Here is a 19,682-nt window from a genome sequence, read left to right as displayed (position 1 = left end):
CCGAGGCAGCTTGCTCACTGGACACTTGGACCAGTAGGAGGCCAAGGAGGGGGATTGTGTGTGTGCCGTGGACCTGGCTGTGGGCCTGGAATGCCCCCAAGAAGCACAGGTATGCTCCTGGGAGACACGAGGCTTCGACCTTCCCGTGAACAAGGTTCCAACTCCGAGGTAATGTTATAGAAATTCTTTATTATTAGACAAAAATAGACTCTTTTTTCCCCCCTATTCATATGATCCCACTCTGATCTCTCTGCTCAGAGGGGGAGGCAGAGGAGGGAGTGCCTTGCTCCCCACACCTCTTCCCCCTCTCCCTGCCAGGCTGGGACCTGCAGCTGGGTCGAGCTGGCAGGCCGATTCCCCTCCAGGGCTGATGTTCTCCTGCAGGTGGGGCTGTCCACATCCCCTCCAGGGTTCGACTGCCGATGCCTCCTCACCCTTCACACGCCCGTCTCTGCCGTCTGCTCACATGCAAGGTCATCTCACAGGCCCGTCCACTTGGCTTAGCAGGCTGGGGGCAGGGAAGGAGAGCAGTGTCCCAGGCTGATGCCCACTCCCCATTCCTAAGGGAGGGGGCTGGCTCCTGGGTCTCCTGGGCCCAGGCCAGGGGAAGTGAGGACTGTGGGGTGCTGAGAGGTGTGCGGTGTTGACGTGGGCTCTGAGCTTGTGGCCTTCCTTCACTTTCTCTGGCCCAGTAGGACTTTGGTGATGAAGGTGACAATGGCGCCTGCAGGCTGATCTGGGTCAAGCTCTGCAAAGAGGTGACACACGTTCTCCCAGGGGCTTCCCGGCTTCTTGGCCACGAAACCAAAGATCCTAGGGGTACAAAGCAGGATGGGGAAGGGGCTCAACATCGCCTCCACAAAAGACTGCAGAGCCAGGGTTGGGGAGGAAGGCAGTGCCTCAGTCCCATGGGGGGAAGGGGTGGTACTCGTGGGGGAGGCTTACTTGGATGTGGTCCCGTCGGGGTTGGCCCATCTGCAGAAAGAGAAGAACCGTGAAGAAATGCACCTGGGGTCTAGCTACTGAGGGAGGGCTGGGGCAGGGGGCGACCTGGTCTGCAGGGTCTGATGGGAGTGTGGGGCTGTGGGAGCCAAGGGTCGGGAGGGAGGCTCACCTCCGGTCCTGAGGATCAGTGCTGGAGAAGGTGATGCTGTTCACTGGGTAATGACGGCGAAAGAAGAGCCTTCGAGGAGGATCATGGGGAACATCACAGCCAGAAACGGGGGGGGGGGGTGTCCCCAGGGTCCCCCAGGGGCTTCGGCACACATACTCACTTCCTTTGATTGTCTGTCAGTGTAATGCCCTGGGCCGAGACCTTGAAGTGGACGATGGCTGGGGTGGGCCGGGGGCTGCAGCTCAGAGCTGCCGAGCTGGCCCGGGCCACCGCCTGGGGGCCCGTCAGTGACTCTGTCTCCACTGAGGTCAGGTAGAGCACACTGCAGGCTAGGGGGCAGGAGAGGGCTGGAGGGGGGCACCGGCTTTGCCAGCACCCAGATTACCTTCCCCTATCCCTCCACACCCCCAGCTCTTGCCCTTTCCCCAGCCAGCGTTGCTCCGAAGTCGTGAGAATCACAGGTCACCCGTTACAAGGCAGGTTCTACAACTCCCCCAGATCTAGTCCGAAATGCTGGAAAGAAGCCCAAGAATCTGCATGCTAACAAGGCTGTCCCCCGCCTGCACCAAGGATTTCATATTCATGACTTTGGGGTCCTAGACTGAAGGCCCCCTTTCCCACTCCCACTACAAATAGAGGGGCCCACCCACCTCCAGGCCTTTCAGTGCCTCATGCCTGCACCTGTAGTGCCCTACTGGTGCCCAAGGAGAGGGAAGAAGGGAGGCGGAGGTCCCTACCGGCACCCTGACGGAGGAGGTCTGCTGCTGTGCTCATGTTGGCGGGCACTGGGGCCTCTGGGGTCTCCTCTAAAGGGTCTGAGGGAAATAGGGGCCAACAAGGAAGGTTAGCAGGGAGCCCCATTCCCTAGGAGGTGGAGAACTCTTTGTTGCCCCAGGGGAAGGCAGGCTGGGAGCCAGGCCCTGGGGCTGCTGCCTGGGGCTGCAGTGGGTGAGGAGAAGTGGGCGGACAGATCCCAAGACACCCACCTTTGCTGGGAATGCGCAGGCAGCAGGGCAGGGACAGTGGGGAGATGGAGTGCTGGGAGACCAGGGCGGACAGGCTGCCTGCAGGGAGAGGTGAGAGAAGCCGTGAGGTGCCCCCAGATATCCCCAGCTCTCCCTCCACCCTCCCGAAACCCTTTGGCCCCCCTAGACCAACCCACTGTAACCTTCCCCTGCTGCTCACCAAAGTAGGGCTCACTGGGACAGCCCTTGATCTTCACCCCTTTGGGCCCAGTTTCAATGAGAAAATGGCGGACAAGCTGTTCCAAGGGGTCCCCTGAGGGGAGGGGAGAGGAAGCCTTTATCAGATTCTAGGTCCCTGCTTTCTCCCCTGCTGGGATTCTTTCCAGAGCTGGAGCGGGTCACTTCCTGCCTCTCTCCACCAAGAAGTGCCATGGCCCACCCCGCCTCGTGTTGCCTCTGGAACCTCCCCCCACTCCACTCCCCTTCTCCCTCAGGTTTGGGCATTCTGTACCTTTCCAGGGCTGGGCGCTGGGTGGAGGTGTGGCCACCTTGAGGGCCAGCCCATAGGCTCCTTGGAATGAATGACTGTCCCTGATCAGGAAGGCCCCAGGATCCTTGTCCTTCAGCAGGGCGATGGCTGGGAGGAGGTGGGAGAAGTTCTCACGCAGTGGCTGATTGAGCCCCACGCAGCCCCTCTCCACCTCCGCTACTCACTACTCGAGCTCTCTAGGCCTCTCACCCTAATGGCTGTGGTGTTTGGGGCACCCGGGGATGGAACTTTAGAGTTAAAAGGGCAACGGACAGTGTTGATTCTAAACTTCCTTGGGCCCAAAGCCCAGAACCACCTGCTAGTGAGAGACTCAGCCCAGGTAAACCTGCTGAGACAGGGAGGAGGCACTGGAATGATGGGTTGTCAAGCCAAGACGGAGCCCGGGAGGGTGGGAAGGGAGGGGCAGGCTGGCTTCTCACCTTGGTCACGGGACAGGTGCGGTTTGTACCAGAACTTGGACGTATCCTGGACGAACTTGACATTGCTCTGGCTCTCTTGCACAGGGGGCTCTAGGACAGGGAGGGACCGAGCTTGGCCCCAGTACTTCCCAGCACCCATGCCATGCCCCTCCTTGGGAGACAGGTTCTCACACAGGGGGTCCCACCCCCCTCAAGGCCTTTTATACCTGGGGGCTGGGGGACATTATCCGGGAGCAGAGGTGCAAAGGTGACATGGTGACTGGTGCCTCTGGCTGGTGGTGATGCCTGCTCTGAGCCCCAGGGTCCTGGCTGTTGCCCAGGTCCCAGCAAGTGGCGTTTCTCGGGAAGTGGGGGCTGGGTGGGGCCACTGATGTCATAGGAGGCAGCCAGGGGGAAGGCAGGCGTGGGTGAGCTCTGAGGCGGCTCTGAGCTGGCCACAAGCCAGGGCATCTGGGTAGGCACAGGAGTGAGGGGGGACCCATCCGGACTCTCTGGGGGGTCTCGAAGGCCCTGCCAGGGGGCATGGCGGAGGCCAGGCAGCGTGGTGGGCACGGGGCCCCTCGGACTGGCACTGTCCGAGCGGCTCCCCGGGCTCTTCTCCTGAGGCCAGTCATTGGGTGAGCTGGGGGGGGAGGTGGGGGAGAAGGGGCTAGCGGCCGGAAGCTCAAGCCCGCTTCTTGCTGGCAGCTCGGGAGCCTTTTCAGCGCCTCCCTGGGGAATAGATGGCAAGACCTCGCCAGGACTTAGTCTCTGAGTGGGCACCAAGGTGGGGGACGTGCTGTCCTGCCGTCGGGTGCTGCAGTTTGGGAGGGCGGGCAGTGGTCAGTAGGTCAGCAGGGCTGCAGAGCCCCTGTGTGAGCCGCCCCCACCCCCAGCTTTCCAGGCTGCCTCGGTGCCTGGACACCCCCGGCCCCTCCGCATACCTTTCCTTGCCCTGGACTGGGCTGCTGGTGTGCAGGGGTGTGGAGGGCCCAGACAGCTCAGAAGAGGCACTGCACGGAGCATCACGGGGAGACCGAGGCAGGGTACTCTGCCCGCTCGGGCCCTCCCTCCAGGACGCTGGCTCAGGTGACTCTGTGGGGAAGGTGAGAAAAGGGGCTGTGAGCCAGAGTTCCCTTCTGTCTGGCGTAGCTCTCTCTCACTCTGCACCTTTCCCACCATCTTCCAGAACCCTCCTCTTCCCTAGGCACTCCGCAGCCCAGCGCCCTCACCTGCAGATGCCACTCCTGCTGGGGCCAGGTGCCCAGGCATCGGGTACCTGTCCCCTCCCTCCTCCGCAGGGATCTCGTAGCTCAGCTTCCTGGACTGCGGGTAGGGTGGGCTGCCTGGGGACACGGAGCCAGCCCGTGGGGAGTGGGCGCCAGAACCGGAGTATGCTCTGGCCTCAGCTGGAGAGCCACAGCTATGAGGCGCGCGGCCATAGGCCGGGCAGTAACTGGGAACTGCTCCTCCATAGCCGTAGGTCACCAGGGCGGGGTACCCTGGATGCCCATACCTGCCTTCGGGGCACACGGCATAGGGGCAGCCCTCATGCCCATCGTCGCCCACCTTGGGTGGCTTCAGGCAGCTGTAGTCGGGCATCGGGGCATGGTGATGCCCGCAGGCCGGCACGAGCAGGGGCAGTGGGTGCCCTGGCCGCACAGGGTGCAGGAGGGGCTTGCCCGCCTCGCCCGCCCAGCCCTCTCCGGCCTCCCTCTCCAGCCGCAGCCCATATAGGGCCGCAGTGGGCAGCGCCAGCTTCTCCTCACAGGCGGGGCACGAGCAGAGGGCAGGCAACCCCGCATCCTCCAGGATCACCACCTCCCGGTAGCCTGGGGCCCGGTAGCCGAAGTCCGCATTGGCTGGTTTCCCCAGCTCAGGTGGGTAGGGATACGGGCCCTCGGACAGTGATCGGCAGAGACGCCTCTTCTCCACAGAGGCCTCGGCGTAGCCCTGGGGGTGCCCCTCGTAGCCCCCATAGGCCAGCCGCCGCCTCTCCAGGGTTCCCTCCGGCCGGTAGTAGCCCCCATTGGGGACCCCGCAGGGCTCCCGGTAGCCCTGGCGGCAGGAGCAGTGGCGGCTGAGGCCAGGTCTGTGGCCCGAGTACATTCCGAGGTGCGGGCCTCTGCCCGCGGGGGGCTGCTCTTCGTCATCGAGGATGGCCGTCTCACGCCCAGCTCCCCGGCCCCCGCCGGCCACTCCACAGCCTCCCAGGAGGCGATCGAGCTCCTGCCGCTCGGCAGCCGTCGGGGGCGGCCGGCCAGGGGACTCGGCAGCGGGCTCTGTGGTCAGCGTGGACGAATGGCCCGAGTCGCTGCTGACAGACAGCATAGGGGGTGGAGGTGGCTCTGGAGAGGGCGCTGGGGGGGTCTGGCGGGGGGCCCGCTGCACCTGGGCGTAAGGACTGCCGTCCAGAGGTCCCCGGGTGTGGGTCGGGGAGCCTGAGTCGGGAGAGGACCAGGGAGGGGGGGCAAGCAGGGAGAAGGGGGAGAGAGAAAGTTAATGAGAGGGCACAGTGCAGGAGACTGTGGCTCAGGGGTGTCTCTTGAGAGGGGGAATCTGTCTGGGAGGAAGGACACCTACACCTCCCACCGCCCCTGGGCCTGTCCACGCACCGTCCACACTGTCCTCATGGTGCTGATTGAAGTTCTCGTAGGAGTCCCAGCGCACGGCGGGCTCTGCGGTGTTGTAGTCAACAGAGACCGAAGGCTCATTCCGTGGGGTGTTGCCTGCGGAAGGGCCAGCCAGGTGTTGGGGAGCAGGGACACAACCTTTAGCTCCGCCCCCAGGTTTGGCTCTTACCTTTGATCTTTTCAGGGCCAGAGGAGAAGACGAACTCCACTGAGGCTTGGAAGGGGAACCTCTCATCTGCGGAGAATGGACGGTGAGGAGCCAGGCCCCTGCCCGCCCTCACCTGGGCTCCGACCCCCGCATCTGTCTCCAACTCACCAGCCCAGGCCTCGTCCAGCTGGTCCTTGGGGAAAGTGAGCCGTGGCCCGTGGATGGTGCACGTGTGGAACTGGACTCGGAACACCAGGGTCCGGTCTGTCCCCCGGCCACCCTTGTGATAGCAGGTCACCTGGAGGAGGGAAGGGAGACCGGGGGTCAGGCCCTCCTGTCCACTTACGTCTCCTCTGTGCTTCCATCCTGGGGACTGTCTGGCCACAGCTCAGCCCGGTCTCAACTCGAGGTGACGCACCTCCCCCACCATGGGGACTAAGTTTCCGCCCTCCCATCTGCCTTGAACCAATAACTCACCAGAGACAGTGCCGCTGGCGGGATACACCAGCACCCCTTGCACCCCCCTTCCCAGGATGGCCCCTCACCATGACATCGCCTTTGAGGAGGAGGGCTGGCTCTAGGCTGATGCACAGCTGCTGGGGCCCAGGGCCTGCAATGTGACTGAGGAAGAGAGGACAAGGCTGAGGCTGAATCGGAGGCTGGGCTGGCGGTGGGGGTAGGAGGGGTCAGGAGGGAGTTGGGAGACTGGAGTCTGAGCCCTGAGTGAGAACCTCTCGGTCTGTAAAATGGACTCCTTGACGGCATATGTTTCCGGGTGCAGTGGTAGGAGCGGGCAGCCCGGGTGTCTGGGGAGGCTGGAGGAACAGGAAGGCGGGGGGCAAGGGGCCTGGGAACAGAGCGCTCACTAGATTCCAGATGTGTAGACCAGCTGCATGGACTGGTAGATCTTGAGGAAGGGCTGGAAGCCTGGAGGCACGAGGAGGAGAAGGCACGTGAGGGGTATGAATGGAGGGGGTGGGGGACAGCCCTCCCTGTGGAGCACATCCCAGGAAGACTCACCGGTGCCAGGTTCAAAGGCTGGCAGCACGGGCACGAGCACATAGTGCAGGAAGAGAGGGCTGCTGTTCATTCTGATGGAGCCAGACAGGAGGCCGCTGAAGTAGCTGATGTATCTGGTAGGGAGTGTGTCAGTGAGAACATAAGCCCCTTGCTCTGGGGGTCCCTCTGTATCATTTCTACTATAAACACACGCACCCCCACCCTTGGAAGGCCTGCCTTTCTTAGCACTTCCCTCCTATCTTCCAGCTCACCGGGAAGTTCTTCCTCACATCTAACCTCAATCCCTCTCGCTGTCTCCGTGGTTTGTACTTGCTGGCCCCTCTGCCTAGAATGCTCTTCCCTCCAGATCTCTGCTTCCCATGATAGAGAAGGGCTCTGACTATCCTGCAAGTCTCTCTTTATCACAAGCTCCGTGAGAGCAGGGACCTGGTTTGTTCTGAATTCTCAGCCCCTGGCACCGTGCCTGGCACACAGAAGATGCTCCATGAAGGTGTGCTGTACGAACGAGAGAATCTGGGCCTTGGCGGCCCTGGAGGGAGCCGCTCCTGTGGCCCATCCCCACCCAGGCTGCTCACCGGTGCTGGGAGGGCTGCAGCTCCGCGGCCACCTTGTCCTCGCAGAACTTCCTCATGGTTAGCGTGGCCAGTGCCTGGTCTGCCCTGGGGACCGCAGGGCCAGTGTGGGGGATCAGGGGCTTGTATCCATCCAGGCCTCCCAACCCTAAGCCCCCGGGGAGGGAGGAGACATGTGATCTCCCGAGTCTAGAGGAAGCCCAGAGTGGTGGTGAAGAGGACCAGGAACCCCACAGACAGTCACTTTACTAGTTGTTGGACCTCAGGCAAATGTTCCCTGAGTTTTTAGTTTCCTCCTCTGTAAAATGGGGCAATAAGACCATGTTATGGGTTGAATTGTGTCTCCCAAAAAGATATGTACCTCAGAATGTGACCTTATTTGGAAATAGGGTCGTTGCAGAATTAGTTAAGATGTTATACTGGAGTAGGGATGAGCCCTTAATCCAATATGACTGGTGTCCTTAGAAGAAGAGAAGAGACAGACAGACACACACACAGGAAGAGAGCCACGTGACGACCAAGGCAGAGCTGGAGTGACGCAGCGGCAAGCCGAGGGACACAAGGATATCTGCTCACCACCAGAAGCTAGAGAGAGGCAAGGTAGGGTTCTACCCAGAGTCTCAGTGGGAGTGCACCCCTGCCGACACCTCGTTTTAGACTCCTAGCCTCCAGAACCGAGGCAACGAACTTCTGTGGTCTTAAGCCATTTAGTTCGTGGCACTTTGTTAGGCAGCCCTAGGAATCTGATGCAGATCCTCTGCTGGGAACCGTGGCAAGTACAAGTGAGGAAAAGGAGGTGGAAAGGCTGAGTTGATGGTACATGGCTCTCTGAACACAGAGGTGGGCTTCGAGGGAGGTGGGCTCATCAAAGCCACCCGGAGGCAGGGTCCCTGGGGAAGGGGCCAGTCGGGGGCCCGGGAGCCTCACCCTGCAGAGATCTTGCTGTAGTGCATGTACGCGGAGACGATGACCCCGAGCTTGCCCTTGCTCCCCTGAGGAGAGAGAGAGGAATGGAGGGCCGGCTGGGGCCCCAGGCTGAGGGCACCCCAGCCCGCTGAACCCGAGGTCCCAGCCCACCTTGCAGTACAGCACGACCACGTGCTGTGGGTCCGCACTGAGCCACGTCTCCATGGCTTTGCAGATGGAACACAGCTTGTCCAGGGGCGGTGCGTGCAGCTCGGGCCAGCCGAAGTCCTGGACCTGGACGTGTGGGGGTACAACTGAGGGTGGGGGCCACAAGCGAGGAGAGAGGGGTGGGGATGGAGAAGGGACCAGATGTAGGGGTCGGTGGGGGCCAAGGTCAAGGGACGGTTGGTTGTTCAAGGCAGCCTCAGCACTTTCCTCACCGGTACAACGGGTTGATGCCTGCTGCACCGTGTCGCAAGTAGGAAGTCATCTGGGAAAGTGCTTAAGAGCGAAGTCGATGCCAATCGCTCCTATTAATGAGGAGGCTGGGGGCTTCTAGGGATTAATGGCTTTAATCCCCTCCTACCTTAGGGTTTAGGCGGGACAGGTCATGTCTTTTCTCTGAAAGGTTGAAGAGCTGCAAGGAAAGGGGGGCTTTAGAAGGAAGTGACCACAAGGCGTGAGGTGCGGTCCCCTGCTGTGACCCTAAGCAAAGTCTTTCTCCCAAAGGAGGAGGTCGCTACAGCCCAGAGGGGGCACTCCGGCTCGGCTCCCGCGGCCCCGCCCCCGGGCCCCGCCCCCTGGGACCGCGCCTCCGCGAGATTGGCGTCTGGGAGCAGCTCCGCCCATCCGGATCTCCCAGCCCTTTAATTGGCTGACTGCGGCAGGCCCCGCCCCTCACCAGGTACTTGTCGCGGTGCTTGGATTGCAGCACGTGAGCCAGCTCGCGCAGGTGGCCCCGGTGTCGCTGCTCGTCGGGCCGCGCGGGGAAGGCGGCGGCCAGGATCCGCTCCGTCACGTAAGTGAGGTCCAAGTCCCAGCGGCGCTCCATAAGCGGGTCCAGGCTGAAGCTCCTGGGAGGGGGCGAAGCCTGCGTCAGGCACGGGGGCGGGGCTCCCGGGGGCGGGTGGGAGCGGAGCGCGAGGCCTCGGGGTCCCCAGGGTAGGTGGGGCCGCTCGCGGGCGGGGGGCTGCCCGGAGGGCTTTGCTGGGAGGCGCTGCGCTAGGCTGAGGTGGGGGACCGCCCCGGCGCCCTCACTTACCTGGGCAGCGTGCTGCGCTGCTTTGAGTGGTTCAGAGACTTGGTGGATCCCTGGTGGATGAGGAGACGGTGCCCATGTTGGGTGCCCCCCAGTCTAGGCTCCCCGCTCCAGAGTGCCCTGAACTTTGGTCCTCAGACGAAACCTAGGTCCGTACCCCCACAGCTACCTGCGTCCGCCCCCTCGTGCAGCATCCCTTACCAGGTGCTCTATGCGCCTCACAGGGGCCGTGTTTCTCCGCTAGAGGGAGACGGAGAAGGAAAAGGGAGGGGTTAGGGCGGGGGCAGGGACCAGTGTGCGCCTGGCCATGGTGGAGAGGGCCCGCCAGTGTCCCTGTGGGGGCAGTACTGGGCGAGGGGAGAGGAGTCCTAACCCCCAGCAGGCCCAAGGGCAAGAAGAGCAGAGGGCTCGTTTTCCCCCTCTCCCTCGGGATGCCCAACGCCCACAGCAGTCCACCCAAGGCAGCCTCCTGGGGGCCCTGCCTGCGGCCACCAGACCTGTGGACACCTCCTTGCCTCCCCCGCTCCATCTCAGAGCACACTCACCAGCTCCGCAGGAGGCAAGGCCTGACAGGACGAAGTGACCTGGAAGGGGACCGAGCGAGGGACTGAGCTCCTGGGGCAAGGGGCTCTCCTGGGCTTGAGGATGGGGTACCTCTCAGCTTCAGCAAGGTGGAGGGGCTTTCAGCAGATGGGCGCACACTCCAGCTGAGGTTCCTCTATTTAAGGGAGCCTCCCCTCTGGCCTCTCGGTCCCCCACCCCCGGGTCCCCCACTTGTTGCTTTTGGCTCCCAGCCCCCTGCCCACACAGACCCCCATTCATCCAGCTGCGGGGCACGAGTTATATATAGAGCCATGCAGGCAGGCCATGGCCAGGAACGGACACTGGCCTCTTTCACCGGGAGACCCCGCCCCTGGGCACACAGCTCCCCCAGGCCAACTCCAAGCCCTGGGACCCCCCGCACTGCAGGAGGACGACCAGGGAACCTCCTCAGAGATGGGGCTGTCTCAGGTCCCCAGTGGACCGTGGTGCTATCTTGTACCTTCTGCCCAGCCTTTTCCAGGGCCCAGGACAAGTCCCACCCAGGCATCCTGAGGACCCTTCCCCAGAGGGAAGGCACAGCCCATCCGGCTGCCCAGTCTTTGAAATCCTGCTCCCCCCGCACCCACCCCACCCTTCCTCCTCCTCATTCTCCTCCTCTTCCCCACCCCCATCCTCTCGCCAGCTGCAGCCTGGGCACAGCACCAAGACAAACGCTGTCTCCTGTCCACCAGCCTGGGCCAGCCCTCCAGGGGGTGGAGTAGGGTGGTTCTTAAAGGGCCCAGTACAGCACCCACTCCCACCCCAGCAGGGGATTCCCCAATGATGAGAGGGGTGGAGGGTTGATGCCAGTGTGACTGGAGAAGCCTGTTTCAGAGCAAGGGACTCTAGTCCCCCTCCCCCAATCAAGCACCCACCTTTGCTTCACATTTTCTGTGTGTTGCCACCTTGCAAACTAGAGGATGGTGGGGAGAAGAGAGAGGTTAGCAAGGGCCTGTTGGGGCAGTGGAGGGGGTAGCCCTCCCCCCACCTCCCCAGGCCCTGAGACCAGATCTTGGGACTTCCAAGAGTGTGTTGAGATGGAATGGGGAGGGGGCAAGGGCGGTTCAAAGGAAGCATATGGCGGTGGGGTAGTACCGCCCAGGCCAGGGAGGGAGGGAGCCAGGGCTAAAGTCCTCGGGTGGGGGTGGGTGGGGGTGAGGAGAGAGGTCCCCATTACAGGTCAGAGTGGGGAAGGGTGGAGAGTGGTGGGTCTCCTGGGTTGCAGGGGTGGGGAGTGTCTGTCATGGGGAGCATGCTCGTTTGGATTTCCGTGAGTCTGCCCCCTGGAGTTGTGCACACAGTGGTGCTGGGTGGAGGCTCTCAGTCACAGGACGGGGCACCTCACCTCTGCATGAGACGCCAGTCCCATCGATGGTCACCTTACACACTGCGCAGACTGGTGGCTTCTTCCGGAAGACCTTCTCCCGGAAGCTGTGTGGCTCAGCTTTCCTAGGCTGGGGTGGAGGGACACGCAGGCAGAGGCGTCAGTCCTCAGCGGGCCCGTCTCTGGGACTGGGCCGGGGTCTTAGCACTGCCTGGTTTCTTTCTCCCTCCGTCCTGATAAAGCCCCCACACTCCTAAGACGCACTTGGCCACACCTGTTTCTGGGCCGTTGTGGGGCCTGTCCTTGATGGTGTGTGGAATCGGTCCCCTGGCCTCACCCCAGCTGGATCACCTTGTCTCTGAGGAATCACTCAGGCCCCTCATATGGCCCTGGTGTGTGAAACCCTCGTGGTCACTGCGTCCCCAAGCCCTAGAGCTTTCCTCCTGGTTGGGGGGTGCTCTCTGACTTTCCTCTATAACGGCTCCCCGTTTCTCCTCCCATATGCCCTCCGCAGATGAAGGGCCCTGTGGAGAGTGAGCAGGAGGGGGTCCAGACATGAATGTAGGATGTCAGTCACGCAACACCCAGACTGACCTGGCACGAGTGGCCTCAGCCAGTCCTACTCCCCTGGCTCCTGCTGTCCCCACGCTCCAGACAGCTGACATGCCCCCCTCCCCCTTCTGTCAGAACAACATGTTTACTCATTGTGCATTGAGGCGGCAGGCAGCAATTGTGTAAGGAGGGGGCAGGACCGCTGGAGGGACAGGCAGACAGAGGCAGGACACTGAGGGAACATTTAGCTGCCCTGCTACTTCTGGATGTCCTGAGCACCCTGGCACTTGAGGAGGTTCGAGTGGGGTTCCAGCATGGAATGGGAGAAGGGGTGGACTAGATGCCCTGTTGGGCCCCTCCCTACCCAGAGTGCAGTGAGGCAGGGATGCCCCATCATGGCCCTCAGTCCCTCCCTCCCACTGTGAGTTCACCTCACTCGTCCTCTCTCTGGGGACTATTGCGTCCTCTCCCTTTTACCCATGTTTCTCCTCCCTCAGTTCAAGTTCCTGCCCTCCCCCCACCAATAATACTGTCTCACGTTGCCCTGAGCTGCTGCTTTTTGGGGGTAAGGCTGAGAAAATATGGGGAAATGGAGTGATAGGCCTCCAGGCCCCCCATCCTGGGGACCCAGGCAGCACTTTTGGTCTCTTGGCTGTCCCGAAGCAGCTGGATTAAACCCCACCTGAGGTCTCTGGTCCAACCTTGCCGGACCCATTAGGAGAGCCCGGTGCATTTTGGCATTAACAGCATGCACAGATGATGTCAAGGGAAAGCAAAGCCCTAGTGTCTAAAGCACTTCTGAGACCTGGCCGCCGCCCCCCTCCCTTTGCCACTTCCACCCCATTTTCCCCAAACTTCTTAGCTCAGGGAAGGGGCCTGATCTCCTAGTCCTGCTCCGGGGCTCCAGGGTAGTACCTGGAAAAGTGCTGCCATGAAGTATACCTGAGTGCAGGTTGAGGGGCGAGGACCCCCAGGGTTGGGCTGAGCTAGGGCAGGGAGGTTGGAGGAGCCAAAGTAGACACCAGGTTCTGCTCTAATCCAAACTTCTGCTGCTCACGCCACAGCCCTGGCCACTCCAAAGAGGCAGAGTAGTGAGGGCATGCGGGGCATGCGGGGCAGTGGGGAAAGGGTCTGGCCTGAGTCCTGGTCCCCTCCCCCACTGCCCACACCTCCTCCCCTGCCCCTCCTCTGCCCAGCCAGCGGGCACTCCTACCCTGCTGCTGGCCCGGCTGCTGTCCCTCCTCCCCAGGGCTCTGAGCAGCCTCTCCACGGGGCCGCTGGACTTCATGATGTCCGGCGGGCTGGGGTGCCGACCGCGGGCTGGGGTGCCGACCGCGGGCCTGAACAATGCTGGGGCCCGGCCCGGGGCTTCCTGGAAGCGGCCTGGCGGAGGCAGCTGCTTCCCCTGGGTGGAGGGTAGGCTGTCTGGCTGGTGTGAGGAGAAGCCCAGCCCTGGAAGTGGAGGGAGTGCAGGCGGGAAAGGGGCAGGTCGCTGCTCCAGGAAGTGGGGGGGGGGAGAGGATGTGGGGGAGGCCAGGAGATCAGATTCCCAGGATCTACCCTGCTGGGAGTGTCAGCCCAGGATCTTTTGCCCCCCAGCCCCCTGGCTCTGGAGCTGCCCCATGCCCAAGGATCCAGCCTATGCAGGGATCTGCAAGGATCCTGAGATCCAGCCCTCCGTGGGGCGGGGTGGGGGCGGGGGGAGGATTTAGGTCTCAGGGCAGGGCTCAAGGGCCAGTGGGGAACACTCTGTCCCCGGCCAGGCCAGCCTCCCAGCCTGAACGCTCAGGCTCTCAGGGGACCTCTGGTGGGGAGGAAGAGGGAGCTGGGAATCACTCACTACTCCAGCCAGCCCTGAATTAGGAGTGCATCCTGAGGGACAGGGAAGATAAACCGAGGGCCGGCTCCTTCCCCAGTTTCACTGGTTATGAAGTAGAAAAGGAGAGCACGCACAGTCCCCCCGCCCCCGTCCCTCCCAGACACACTGGAAGGCCTAATTCCAGCCACAAGATTGTTCTGCCCACAGGAGTGGTCCATTCTCCTGCTCCAGCCCAAGGCGCTTGAGGCCTTTCTCCTGAGAGCACCCCAGCAGCTCTGCTCCTGACAGTCCGTCATCCACCCCCCCTCCCTCGCACCCCCATTCCTTGGCTTCTTCCAGCCAGACCTCCCAGATCCCTAGCCCCTCTTCCCAGCCCAGCTATGTAGGCCCTCCACCCAGGCCCTAGGGTTGGACCCTATCTCCCCCTCCCCCCAACCCTGCCCCAGGCTGAGTACTACCTTCATGGCTCTCCTAGCTCTGCTCTCCTTCCTCAGCAGCTGTCCCAGGGCCTAAGGACTGGACAGGAGGCCCCCCTCCCAACACATACTCCACCCCCCTCTGTGGGCCTCCTGCTTCCCTCCTGGGAACATGGCCAACTTCCTGTCCCAGGAGTCAAGGGAAGGAGGTGGATTGGGGCCTTGGAAGTGGTGGGGGGGGAGTAATCTTCCAAAAATATATGGGGTTAAGGGCCAGGGGGTCCTCAGCCCCAAGCCTTGGACAGCAGCCCTTTGACTGGCTGGAGCTGTCACTTGAAAGAATGTGGAAATGTGCCTCCCCTCATTTGCATGGTATTTACTGAATGTACCAGAGCTCAGGCTTCTCCCACCAGGTCCTTAGATTTGCCTCTCCCTCCTTCACGCCAAAGGCACTGATCTAATCCTGCCTTCTCTGAGATGAGCCCCCTTATGCAAGCCCACTTGGGACACTTCTTTGGACCTGCTTGGCACGGGCCTGGGCTGAGGCTTTGCCTTTGAAGCTCTAAGCCTCCTTGCAGGTCAGGAAGTCTGTCCCCAGAGTACCTTGGCCAGGGAGGTATCTCTGTGGCCAGGCTTAGGACCCCAGCATGTAACTGGAGAGGGGCACTGGCTCTGCAACCCACTCCCATTCCATCAACCCTGGCCGGGTCCCAAGACATTCCAGGCCCCTGGCCAGTGTGGGCAACTGGGCCTGGCCTGGTCCAGTTCATAGCAGAGCTGCGGGGAGGAGGAGTGCTGTGGTGGGTGGGTAGGTTGGGGTGGACTTTCTCTGCTCCTTTTGCACATACCTTGACCAGGACCCCTTGAGCATTCTTCTTTCTACACCTGCTGCCCCCAGAGGGGTTGAAAGGCCCCCTCACCTGGTAGTTACCTCTTGGGGGACTCACTAAGCCCTGTGTTGGGTGGCCAGGGAAGCATGGCTTGGAGTCTCTCCCCACTCCCTGGGCCGCCTCCTGAAGTGAGATGGAGATGGGAGGGCCAGAATTGAGAGGGAAAGGAGCTCATGGGGCAGGCCTGGAAGACATGGCCAGACCCCCTAGGATCCTTGCCCTTCTCCTGCCTGGAACATTCTGGAGCCTGTCAGTCTCTCCCCCAGCCTGGCCCCCTCTCACTCCGAAGCCTTGGGTTTGTTTGGAGAAACCCCTCCACCCACACTCCCCCTTCCTGGAAATAGCTGTGGTTGGATGAGAGGCTGGGAGCCCAGCCGCGGAGGAGGGGTGAGGCCCGGGGAAGGAGAGGGAGGAGAGGCGGGATATATGAGTGCGCCCGCCCGGAGGGATCTGGAGAATTGAGGGGAGAAGCAGAAGGGGGGCCGAGGAGTGCGGCTGGAAAATCGAACCTGCCTCCGTCTCCCCAGAAGTGAAGTAGAAAAGGAAAACCCTCGCACACTCCCGCGCCAGGCCGGAGCGCGGCCGCCAGTTCCCGCCCAGGTCCCCGGCCCGCGTGTGGGGGCAACGTGCGCCCCGTGGCGGCCAGTGCGCCCAGGACGCGCGAGGGCGGGACGGCAGTGTGACCGCGGGCCGCGCCCCGCCCCCGGTCCCCTTCCCGGCTTCCCGCGGCCCGCCGGCTCCCCGGCCCCAGCCTCCCGAGCCGCAGCCCCGCGCCCCCGCGCCGCCCCGCGCCCCCTGGCGACGGGCCCCGGCCCCGCCCGGCCGCCGTGACGCACCGGCCGCCGCCCTCCCGCCCCGCGCCGCGCGGCCACTCACCTGCGGGGGGCGCCCGGCGGAGCGGGGGCGCGCCGGGGCGGGGCAGCAGCAGGGGGAGCCCCCGGGCCAGCCCATCCTGCCGGGCCCGCGCCGTGCGGACGCCGAGGCGGAGGAGGCGGGAGCGGGCTCCCTCCCGCGCCCGCCGCGCCCCGCGCCCGCCCTCGCTCCCTCCCGCGCTGCTCTCCTCCCTCCTGCCGGCTCCAATCCCCACGTTCCCCCGCTCCCCGCCCCTCGGCCTCCTCCTCTCCCTCCCGTCCTCCCCACCTTCTCCTGCGGGCCCACGCTCCTGGGGCTCTGGGCGAGGAGGGACGCGGAGACTGGCAGAGGGGCGCTCGGACGCAGGAAGAGACCGGGATGGACAGAGCGTGAGGAGGTGGACACGGAGGACACGGACGCGACAGTCTCCGAGCCCGGGAGAGACTGCCCGGCAGGACACAGCAAAAAGCAAAACAGAACACAGGAGCCGGACAGACGCAGAAGGAAAAGTGGCCATAGGTCCCGAAGGCATTAGAAACGCTACGGAGAGCTGCCGCGGCCTCTCTCAGGCGCCCCCTCCACAGGACAGTATTTGAGATTGAGCCTGACCCCAGAGTCAGGACCCACCCGCGGCCTGGCCTGGTGGGACTGGCGCCACCTACCCATGGGGCGCCAGATTCAGAGGAAGATGCCTGCTGTCCCTGGTGTCCCTAGCCCTCTGCCACAGAGGAGAAGTCCTGGCCACCTCTTCTCCCCAAAGGACTCACAGCCGAGGACCTCCACGTCAAGTTCAAGCTCCCACCCCCCAAGCAGCTCCAGGCAGCCCATCTGTCACTCTGCAAGTCCCAGGTTTTCCAGTGGAGATGGAAGTTCAGTCTGTGGTCTTATATTTCCCTCCTATGCAGTGTTGGGATCTGGTACTGGCTAGAAACAAATGGGCCCCGGGGCGACTTGAGTTGTGTCACCCTGGAGGGGAAGGTAGAGGGAAAGGATGTCTTTCTAGAAACCTTGAATCTATTCCCATTCTCAGATTTACCAGTGTTCTCTAGTATTGAGCACTTCCTGACACTCCCTCCTGCCCTCCCTCACCCTCCCCACTGGATTTTCCATGATGAAAACTGGTGTGTGTGGGGGGTGGATTCTGAGAAGCCCGTGCCTGGGGCTCAGTGTCCAGTGCCTGCTGAAGGCAGCCAGTACCACCAGCTCCAAGGCCCTCGGTCCCTCCCTGTCTCAGCTCTCAACTGGGTCATCTCTGCGCTCCTCTTGCCTTTGGCAAAGGCTGGGAAATCTGGTTCTGATTCCAATCTGGCGGCTGGGGAGAGACATGGTGACAATGTGGGTCCCTCAGAGACTGGCATTGGGAAGGGGTGGGTGTGGCTGGGACTGGGGAGCCTAGATCTTACTGCTCTTGGCTGGGTTGGTGTCTAGTAGGCAGTCTCTGTCTCAGAGGTTACAGCAGCGGGAACCGCTGGAGGGAGGGCTGGGGGAGGGCTGAGGGGTGGTGGAAATGGGGTTGGGGAGGGAAGAGGTGGGGAGGCACTGGGAGGAGGGGAGAGGCTGGAGTTTGGGGAAACCCCAAGGAGAGCGACAGGGATCAGAGGCTAGTGGGGAGTGGGCAGAGCTGAGGGTCATTCTGTATTTTGGGAAGATTTGATTATGTAATCAAGATACATAGGATATGAAAATTTGCTCATTTCTTTGGAGTCTATAGCTCGCTCTTTTATTTTTAAATTAAAAAAAAATTATTTTTTTTAAGTAGACTCCATGCCCAGTGGGGCTTGGAATCACAACCCTGAGATCAAGACCTGAGCTGAGATCAGGAGTCAGACGCCTAACCGACTGAACCACCCAGGGGTCCCCCTTTATAGCTAGCTCTTTTGAAATCTTGTCCTTCCCAGAGTTCATTGGGGTCTTTGGCTAGGTGCCTGGGATGCCTGCTGAAGGGGGTACATTCTAAGCTTTATTTATTTTTTTAAGCTTATTTATTTATTTAAGTGATCTCTACACCCAATGTGGGTCTTGAGTTCAAGAGTCCTATGCTCTTCAGACTGAGCTGGCCAGGCACCCACGGTTCTAATCATTAAAGCTACCAAGGGAGAGATGGGGACTCGGGGAAGAGGCACTTGATTGGATCCCAGAGCCATGGGCAGGGTTACAGCCTCTCACTCATATTGGTGGTGTTGCCCCTGAGAGGAACTTTTGAGGTTCCAAGGAATTGGGAGTCATAAGATGGGTAGCCGAACTTCCGGCTCACACTTGAGGGATCTGGGGACCAGGTGGTTAGGCAGCTGCTGGAGGGAAGGTGATTAGGAAGGTTGAGAGTGAAAAATCATATATAGGAGGTAGCTTGGTGGGAGTGGAATTAAAATAGGTGGCATACGGAGCCAGCCAGACACCCTGACTACCAGTTCAGAGCGGCGGGAGCTTCAGAAGGGAGAGGAAAGGGAGCAGAAAGACAGGATGGTGTTAGTAAAGGTGGAGCAGAATTTCAGGAACACCCTCTGACCCCACCCTCCATGTAGGTTTTCTTACCTTGACGATGCAGAGGGCGGCCCACCTTGGGACCGAAGGCTGAACCCCCTCTTCCAAGGTCTGGGGTGATCCCATGCCTGTGACCGAGTGTGCTCAGATCCCGGGGGTGGGGGACTGTCGGAGGGCTTCGAGGGGCACGGGCTGTGCTGGCTGGAAGAGCACTGGGTCAGGGGGCCTTCGGTGGAGGGTTTGGGTGCTGGGAACCAGGAAGAGCGGGGGCAGGGGCAGAGCTCGGTCCAGAGGCGGATCTGCCGGCCGAGGACAGAGGGCGTATTGTCCAACCCGGAGCTTGCTGCAGCTGGGCGTGGGGCGGCACGGCTCGCCCTTCCAAGCTCCTTTTTGGCGAGGCGGGAGGGTGAGTGAGGGAAGTCGAGTCCCCCCTTCACTTGTGGCCCTGGGGGCTGTGACGGTTGCCAAGAAACAAGGTTTTATTTGAGAAATAATGCTTCCCAGGAGCAGATGTGTAGCTCTCCCACTTCCTGAGAAACCAGATGCCGTGAGCTTGCTTAGCGCTTTCGGGGACGCCTTCGGCGCTGATGGGGACCTCGCTGCCTTGGGACCCGAGCCCAGCGCTTGATTCTGTCACGAGCATCGACGCTACGTGCACTTGTTACAGGGGATCCAGGCAGCTTGGAAGTGACCCTTGTCAAGTAGAATGCCATACCTGAACCCTTCTGGTCCCTCAAGGTCCATCGCGGGTTGACAGGGCGCACAATCCTGGGATCCGTGTCTGCAGTTGGGCCTCTGGGAGCATCCACACGTCCTTCTGAAGCTGGGGCCAGAGCAGCACCTACCCTTCCCTTGGATTCCGAGTGCCCTCTTGGGACACAGTGTAGGGAGCTCCTTCTCTACCCTTCCTGTGCCCAACCCCTGTGAAGCTCTAAGCTGGCTTTGCCCACTTTTCTTCTCTCCATCATTGACCCCGGCCTCCGGGGCGTAGCTCGAGATGAAGGCTGGGAGGAAGAGGCAGGCTGGTGCCAGCGGTGGAGGTGGGTTCCCCAGGCAGCCTGGGCATTTGCTTCTCACCTAAACCCACGTGAAGGCCCCGAGCCTCTCATCCCTCCGCGTTTGGAGAGATCAGTGCACGGGCAAGAACCCCAAGCGCAGCTACTGCAAGAGCCACTTGTGTCACTGGGCTCCCATCTGTCTGC

General features: G+C 61.9%; 1 protein-coding gene across 2 annotated transcripts; it reads right to left on the bottom strand.

Annotated features, from left to right (window-relative positions):
- Positions 1-169: 169 nt before the first annotated feature.
- On the bottom strand, positions 170-16,204 carry TNS2 (tensin 2). 2 transcript variants are annotated; one of them, XM_087855862.1, is made up of 30 exons: positions 16,024-16,204; positions 13,236-13,427; positions 11,492-11,600; positions 11,022-11,059; positions 10,110-10,148; positions 9,766-9,804; positions 9,568-9,617; positions 9,208-9,379; positions 8,893-8,943; positions 8,478-8,600; positions 8,328-8,392; positions 7,404-7,487; positions 6,829-6,941; positions 6,675-6,735; positions 6,354-6,429; positions 5,977-6,106; positions 5,830-5,895; positions 5,643-5,756; positions 4,260-5,468; positions 3,972-4,122; positions 3,255-3,844; positions 3,049-3,138; positions 2,591-2,716; positions 2,300-2,392; positions 2,101-2,178; positions 1,852-1,929; positions 1,275-1,443; positions 1,115-1,183; positions 946-975; positions 170-813 (listed from the first exon to the last, which is right to left on the bottom strand). In XM_087855862.1, the coding sequence occupies exons 1-30, from the start codon at positions 16,096-16,098 to the stop codon at positions 675-677; spliced, it is 4,419 nt and encodes a 1,472-aa protein (XP_087711988.1). In that variant the 5' UTR covers positions 16,099-16,204; the 3' UTR covers positions 170-674. The 2 variants fall into 2 exon arrangements, with proteins under 2 accessions (XP_087711988.1, XP_045656924.2); XM_045800968.2 differs by lacking the exon at positions 13,236-13,427 and having other exon boundaries at positions 16,024-16,201.
- Positions 16,205-19,682: the final 3,478 nt, after the last annotated feature.

Source organism: Ursus americanus, chromosome 25 (genome assembly GCF_024610735.1).
Source record: "Ursus americanus isolate L20-20 chromosome 25, mUrsAme1.1.p, whole genome shotgun sequence".
Classification (NCBI taxonomy): domain Eukaryota; kingdom Metazoa; phylum Chordata; class Mammalia; order Carnivora; family Ursidae; genus Ursus; species Ursus americanus.
The sequence above is the reverse complement of the archived record's forward strand: the minus strand, read 5'-3'. Positions and strand labels throughout refer to the sequence as shown.

Excerpts from the sequence above, each read along its gene's own strand:
- TNS2 (XM_087855862.1), bottom strand. The coding sequence starts at position 16,098 with ATGGGCTGGCCCGGGGGCTCCCCCTGCTGCTGCCCCGCCCCGGCGCGC. Across the intron at positions 11,060-11,491 it reads GACTGGCGTCTCATGCAGAG|TTTGCAAGGTGGCAACACAC; the intron begins GTGAGGTGCCCC and ends ACCATCCTCTAG. Across the intron at positions 9,618-9,765 it reads TGAGGCGCATAGAGCACCTG|GGATCCACCAAGTCTCTGAA; the intron begins GTAAGGGATGCT and ends CTCATCCACCAG.